Genomic DNA, 7,315 nt, shown 5'->3' on the forward strand with positions numbered 1-7,315 from the left:
GGAATTGGGTTCAGATATGAGATTGTGGTGGAGTAGAGAGTGCATGCAAAAGCTCTCTTTTCTCCATGCTTGACGAATTAGCCATTTTTGGATACTTTTATGATCTAGGGTTTAGGTTTGAGTTGGTATGTGGCTAGTGTAAGGGTAAAGTTGGAAAGTTTATCCATTAGGTAATTGTTTATAACGAGATCTGAAAGTATTTGCCTTTGGCTTAAGGGTTTAAGAGGTTTTTTTAAATTGCTGAATATCACCTTAGGCGTAGTGCGTATATATGGGGGTATGGTGCGACTTATGTTCAAAATATCATTTATTTTGTTGTATTGGGCACGACACTCGTGTATGAGGGTGTAGTGTGCCTATTTGATTTTTAGGGTTGTTGACTTTTACTTTGACCGTTGACTTCTTGACAAATTTGACTTTTGGACAAATTGGTGGATATAAAAGCTATAGACTAAGGTTTGGCCTTTATTTGGCCTTCAGGCGGTTCGTGAGACTGTTATTGCGGGATTTGTGCGTTTGGCTATGGTTTATTTAGTATTCGATCCAGGTGAGTTATCTCACTATACTATGTGTTACAAAATATATCCCTTGTATGCTAGGATGTAGTGATATTGTAATATGATGATAAGGCAAGTAGGCTAGTATAGGTTTTGATTGCATGATTGTTTGCTAGTATAGGTTTTGATTGCGTGATTGTTTTATTGTAGGATATCTTATATTGAGTGGTTGTTGGTGGAACAACACGAGAGTTGTAAGCCTAGATTATGCATGGTTGCTGGCAGATCAACATGAGAGATGTGAGCCTAGATACCCATTTTCGAAGAATACATTAGCATTAGAGCCATTTTTGTCACTAAGTGGATCAACATGAGAGATGTGAGCCTAGATACCCATTTTCGAAGAATACATTAGCATTAGAGCCATTTTTGTCACTAAGTGGATCGGTATGAGAGACGGGATTCTAATCCTCTACTTTTGTAAGTATCTATCGACGAATCAACTATGCTACATTGTAGGCAACTCAAGTCGTTTGGTTTAATGAAAAGCAAAAAAATATACCCACTCGCAATTGTAGGAAATTGGATAAAATGCTTTGAATCACCATAAGAACAACCATATCTCATTAAGATTTACATAAGATAATGGTTAAGAGTCGCTACTAGCTAGAGGATGAATTTGCTGAGATGAAGGTGAACCATTATTAAAAAAGAGACAAATAGCCGAGATATCATCGCTTGCAAACCCTTTCCTCTTCCGTTTCCAGGCTCGCCCCGCAAACTCCACCAGTCGTTTTGCCGATTTAGCCTTGTCGACGGTAGACGACACGATCTCCACTGCTTCTTCATTCGAAACTACATCCCACACCTACACAAATTAATTCACAAAAAATAAAAGAGACAATTAAGTTTCTAAGATCTTCTCTCACAATTTCTACACTCTAAGGAATATATATGACATGAGCATTGGGCATGTCAATTGTTAAATAGATAAAGCTTAACATATTTTCTTCCATCTAAAAAGGTGTAACAAGATGATATCGTTTGTCTTGTTCAATCATGTCTAGTTCGGTCTATAGTTCGGTATAATATAGTATATATGTATGTAACTTGAAATAATCATAAGTACCCCATCGGAAGCAAGCACGATAAACTGGTCTTTCCTAGTTATACGTCTTTCTGTTACTTGAGGCACGGATACAAGTCCAAAATCTTTGACACAATAGTCACCAAAGGCTCTTGACATAGCCAGACCAGGTGACTCCTCATTTGGTAACCATAGCCGGTGCACACCAGGCTCATCTTCTAAACAAAAAACCCGTCCTTTGCATTCAACTATTCGCTCCGCCTCATCTGTACAAACGTAAATGAATAAGTTATCATATTATCCTCCATGACATGAATGCATACGATAATTTTAAAGTGAAGAGCCTCTAAAGATACTTACGAGGTAGATTTGGCTTGAAATCAACAGTAAGTGGTACTGGTACCAAGCACCCATCATCGCTAGTTGTAGCCAGTACTGCACGTGAATCCCCAACATTTGCTATCACTAGAAGTTCACCCTGGATTGAAAACAATAATAATAATATATAATTGGTAATTAAGTTTCGTCGATCTTTTTTGAAGGTTATTAGTTAGGAGATCAATAAATACAAAATAAGTCTACCAAACCAACCTGTTTAACAACGGCTAAAGCAGTGGTTCCACTATGAAAAGAATCAAATTTACGGCATTCTCGTACATCGTGATCAACAGAAGCACAAGTCCTTATGAAAGAATTCTTCCACACATGGAATCTGTCGAGCTTTTTAACTTTAACAGGTTGTAAGTCAAGTGAAGCTTCGACTTGCATCATCTCTTCTTGCCAATTGCATAGCAATGTTGAAGGTATCGATTCACATACTCTTTTTGCAACGTAATGTCCCCATGAACCATGACCATCGAAAATCCCACAGAACGTCATTTCCTCCTGCCCTCCAAATTCCTGCACCCATGAGTGACAAATGAAGTTTTTAAGTGAATGGATAATTAAGATAATAAAGATTGGAAAAAAAGAAAAAAAAATATACCTCCCATACGATGCAACAATCTTGATTCACCCCCTTTTCGCCTCTTCTGGAGCAAACAGAGGCCAAATTATGGACGTTAATGCAGCCAGAAGATCTTAAGATCAAATCCTTCTTCTTTGCATCTTTTACCATGGTTTCTGATGTCTCTTTTCCACCGTGATCCCCTGAATTCTTCACTTTCTTTGTTGTGGAAAACGATCTTGTTAGCCCACTAAACATGGATGTGAAACGCCCCATAGCTACTAGCTAATCCACTATCCTCAACAATCCTGTTTCCACAATATAAAAGTTATATATTTGAGGGTAAATATGTAGATTCCGAATAAAAAAGCAGAGAATATAACTTTTTGAAATGGAATTCCATCAATCCACATAGATTCTGTCGTTTGATTAGTGAATAAATTTGTCATCTTTAACACAAATTGAACCTTTGAATATTCAAAAATACACATTTCTTTTTATCCTATCTGGAAAGATAGCTTCTTTCCAAGAACTGAAACTGTGAATGTGACTGCATTATTCCATTTGCAGTAACATAAACCCAGCTATAAAATTTTCCCAAAAAGAGAAATCAGAAAAAGACCCTTCTCCTAATCGAACAACCCATCCCCATCCACTAACAAGTATCAAAAAAAATTGCAGATAACATTCATCATCCCACATGGACTTAAACAAATACGTATGTCATCTTAAGAAAAAAAAAAAAAATAACCCAAGAATATAAAAAGAAATTAAAGGAGAAGAGATTGAGTAGAAAAACCTTGTTCTTATCGGAAAAATCAACAAGTGGCCGGAGTAAGAGGGAATTCCGACATGAGTATCTGAGATAACGATAAAACGGATGGAGATAATAATACTAATAATTCATTTGGGTTTCTAGAGAGGAGAGGAAAACAAAGAAAGCGGTGATCGTATATGTATACTCTACACAACTTTTTAAAAACTATTTCTGCACTTAAATCCATACGTTATCCTTGTTTTTTTGACGATTATACAAGCGTCATAAGAGACTGTATTTGCATTATTGACTTGTATGGAACAACTGAATAACCAATATTATATATACTTAATTCTCTTTATATATTTAATTTTGATATTACGGTAATCGTGAATCTTGATATTTTTGTATGTTTAAAAGATCTTTTCTCAAATATCGCATGGATTTTTAAAAAAAATAATAAAAAAACCCCAAATAGATAAGAATATTAGGACGGTGCACATCAACCACATGAAAAAATATTAAGTCGAGTATTTAAATACTGAATTATTATTATTATTATTATGAAGCAACATATATAATATATATAATGCAAATGAGGTACGACTGCGATTTCTTTTAATAATTAAATACAAAATATCTTGATTGCCAACCATGAAATTCGACATACAAAATTTAATTTTAATATAAGTTTACACAAATTTATCAATATAAATAATCGTAACATGCAATCCATAAAATAATAACATGACACCAACTTGAGTTTATAATCGTAACATGTGTTCTTGTTTGTATGTGTATGGGGGGGGGGGGGGGGGGGAATGGTACAAACAGATTTGTATACCGAGCGGGGTCCGATGTCAGCCGGGCCTGATGTCGAACATTGTCCAATGCTAGGCGGGGCCCGAGGAAGGGGCAGGGGCCCAGTCTATGTGATTATGTGTATGGTATATGGTAGTTTTGGGAGACTCACTAAGTTTCGTGCTTAGAGTTTTCAGTTTTGGTTTCAGGTACTTCCGATAGCAAAGGGAAGAGCTCGGGATGACTGCAGTGCACACACCATTTGTTTAGCCCGGGATGTGTATACTATGATATGTTTGACATATATTTATGATATTTTGAGATACACGACTTATGATTTTTTATATGATGTTTGATAACTATGGTTTTCGTAATGATTTAAAATGAAATTTTTGGACTGTATTTTTGGGATGTTTCACTTTGTCCGGTAATGGTGACCCCGGAAGACAAAAAGAAAGAAAGGTACATTTGGGGGTTAGCTTCGCTAGTTCAAGGTATGGTTACTGCATCCAAAGCCACCACCTTTTACAGTGCTAAGTAATTGGCCTATCAATTAACTGAACAATGTATCCATCAGGGTACCATAACCCCACAACCAAAAAAGAATCAGGTTGGGAGTATAACATGTAAGGTCCATGGAAAGTCAAAGGGGAACTTGAAGCATTGCAAACCCAATCCAAAACCTATGGCTGTGTATACCGCAATCACAAACACTCCCTCTCCATCAAAGCCCTACTCTGGAAATTTACCCCACTGCACCAAGTGCATTTTCCACCATGTCGGAAATTGCATTGGCTGCAGCAACTGTAACTTGAGAGTTCACACCTCTAAGTACTGCAAAAAGGCCCCAAACAACACAACCTCAACCATTACTGCAGGAGGAAGCTGTAACTACTTCGAATGCAATCAACCAGGGCATTTTAAGAAGGACTGCCTGAAACTGAAGAATCAGGGTGGCAAATGAAGTGCATTTGCGACAGGTGCTGGAGATGCTCGCTAGGAAAGAACTGTGTTTATTGGTATGTTTCCTATAAACAATATTAATTCTTTTGTATTATTTGACACTAGTGTCGATGGAATCTTTATTTCCCATAAGTTTAGAAGTATGATAACCCATAAATCATGCAAACATAATAAAGCTTACACGGTAGAAGCAGCTAACGGCCAGATAAAAAGTGCTTTAGAAATACTCACCAATTGTCTTCTCACCCTAAATAACCACATCTTTCACGTCAACCTAATGCTTATAACCATTGGAAGTTACGATGTAATCATCAGAATAGATTGGTTATCACCTCATCAAGTGGATATTTTATGTTACAAAAAGATCGTTTGACAACCTTTACCCAACAATGAAGTTCTCGTGATTTATATAGATAAATCAGGATAGAATCTAAGATTCATCTCGTGCATGAAAGAAAGGAAGTGTTTCCAGAAAAGATGCTTCGCTTTCTTGGCCCACGTGGTGGATATGCAAGGCAAGGGTAAGGAAAACAAAGACATTCCGCAAGTGTGCGACTACCCGGACATATTTTCAGAGGATCTACCTGGAGTACCTCCATTCAAACAGGTAGAATTCTGAATCGACCTAATCCTGGGTCTAGTACTAGTGGCAAGTTCTCCTTATCGCCTGGCTCCATTTGAAATGCAAGAAGTTTCTAGTCAAATCCAAGAACTACTTGACAAAAGGCTTTATTCGGCCAAGCTTCTCACCAAGGGCAGCTCCGGTATTGTTTGTCAAAAAGAAGGATAGATCGTTCAGAATGTGCATCGACTATCAAGAGTTGAACAAACTCAACATCAAAAACCAATATCCAGTCCTAAGGATCAATGACCTGTTCAATCAGCTACAAGGATCCTTCTATTACTCAATGATCGATATAAGTTCCGATTATCATCAAATCAGACTTCAAGAAGCAGAAATTCCAAAGATGGCATTCAGGACTCCGTACGGTCACTACGAGTTTCTAGTTATGTCATTCGGACTGACCAACGCACCAGCCGTATTCATGGAGCTCATGAATCGGGTGTGCAAACCTTACTTGGATAAGTTCGTGATCGTGTTCATCGATGACATATTAATATATTCAAGAACCAAGGAAGAACATGGCCAACACTTGTGTCTAGTTATGGAACTATTAAGGAAGAAGAAACTTTATGCAAAGTTTTCTAAATGTGAGCTCTGGATTAATGAAGTGCATTTCCTTGACCATGTGGCAAGTAGCAAAGGGATTCATGTTGATCCCTCAATGATAGAAGCGATTAGGGATTGGATGGTGTCAACAATGCAAACTGAAGCACGCCAATTTCTAGGGATTGCAGGCTACTACTGGAGATTCATTGAGAATTTCTCCACGATAGCCAACCCTCGCACATCTCTGACCCAGAAAGACAAGAAGTTCGATTGGGAAGACAGGCACGAGTCTGCCTTCCATAAATTGAAACAATTGTTGTGCAGTGCACCAATTTTGTCTCATCCAGAAGGAACAGAAGACTTTTTAGTATTCTGCAATGCCTCTCACCAACGGTTAGGATGTGTATTGATGCAAAGTAATAAATTCATTGCATACGTATCCAGACAACTTAAGCCAAATGAGACCAACTACACTACCCACGACTTAGAGATGGGAGTTTTACTATTTTCCTTAAATTTGGAGGCACTACTTATACAGAACAAAGTGTCTTGTGTTCACCTACCCCAAATGCCTTCAAGAGATCTTCGATCAGAAAGAGCTCAACATGATACAAGGAAGGTGGATCGAATTGCTAAATGATTACAAATGCTAAATTCGTTATCACCCTGGTAAAGAGAATGTCGAAGCAGACGCTTTAAGTAAGAAAGAGCGAGAAAAGCCACTTCGTGTAAAGGCTCTAACCCTAACAATCCACTCCAATCTCACCACCCAAATTCGAGACGCTCAGCTAGAAGAACTCAAACCTTAAAATATCATAGAAGAAAATATGTAAAGAATGGAAACATAGTTCGACCTCAAGGAAAATAGAACAAAATATTTCATGAACCGAATTTGAACCCCAAGGTTTGGTGAAGTCAAGAGTTTAGTCATAAATGAAGCTCATCACTCAAGATATTCAATACATCCTAGGTCAGATAAGATGTATCTCGATCTTAAGAAGCTTTATTGATGGCCCAACATGAAGGAAGAGATTGCCACATATGTAAGTAAATGCTTGACTTGCTCCAAATTCAAAGTAGAGTATCAGAAGCC

General features: G+C 37.6%; 1 protein-coding gene across 1 annotated transcript; it reads right to left on the bottom strand.

Moving 5' to 3' along the window:
• Positions 1 to 1,069: 1,069 nt before the first annotated feature.
• Positions 1,070 to 3,462, bottom strand: LOC145138055 (putative protein phosphatase 2C 34). Its single transcript, XM_079072202.1, has 6 exons — positions 3,330 to 3,462; positions 2,570 to 2,838; positions 2,176 to 2,484; positions 1,945 to 2,062; positions 1,627 to 1,850; positions 1,070 to 1,365 (listed from the first exon to the last, which is right to left on the bottom strand). The coding sequence occupies exons 2-6, from the start codon at positions 2,804 to 2,806 to the stop codon at positions 1,147 to 1,149; spliced, it is 1,107 nt and encodes a 368-aa protein (XP_078928328.1). The 5' UTR covers positions 2,807 to 2,838; positions 3,330 to 3,462; the 3' UTR covers positions 1,070 to 1,146.
• Between the last annotated feature and the right edge of the window lie 3,853 nt (positions 3,463 to 7,315).

Source organism: Lactuca virosa, chromosome 9, assembly GCF_052849685.1.
Source record: "Lactuca virosa cultivar CGN04683 chromosome 9, Lactuca_virosa_CGN04683_v6, whole genome shotgun sequence".
Taxonomy (NCBI): Eukaryota; Viridiplantae; Streptophyta; class Magnoliopsida; order Asterales; family Asteraceae; genus Lactuca; species Lactuca virosa.

Excerpts from the sequence above, each read along its gene's own strand:
- LOC145138055 (XM_079072202.1), bottom strand. The coding sequence starts at position 2,806 with ATGGGGCGTTTCACATCCATGTTTAGTGGGCTAACAAGATCGTTTTCC. Across the intron at positions 2,063-2,175 it reads CTTTAGCCGTTGTTAAACAG|GGTGAACTTCTAGTGATAGC; the intron begins GTTGGTTTGGTA and ends TTTTCAATCCAG. Across the intron at positions 1,366-1,626 it reads TCGTGCTTGCTTCCGATGGG|GTGTGGGATGTAGTTTCGAA; the intron begins GTACTTATGATT and ends TAATTTGTGTAG.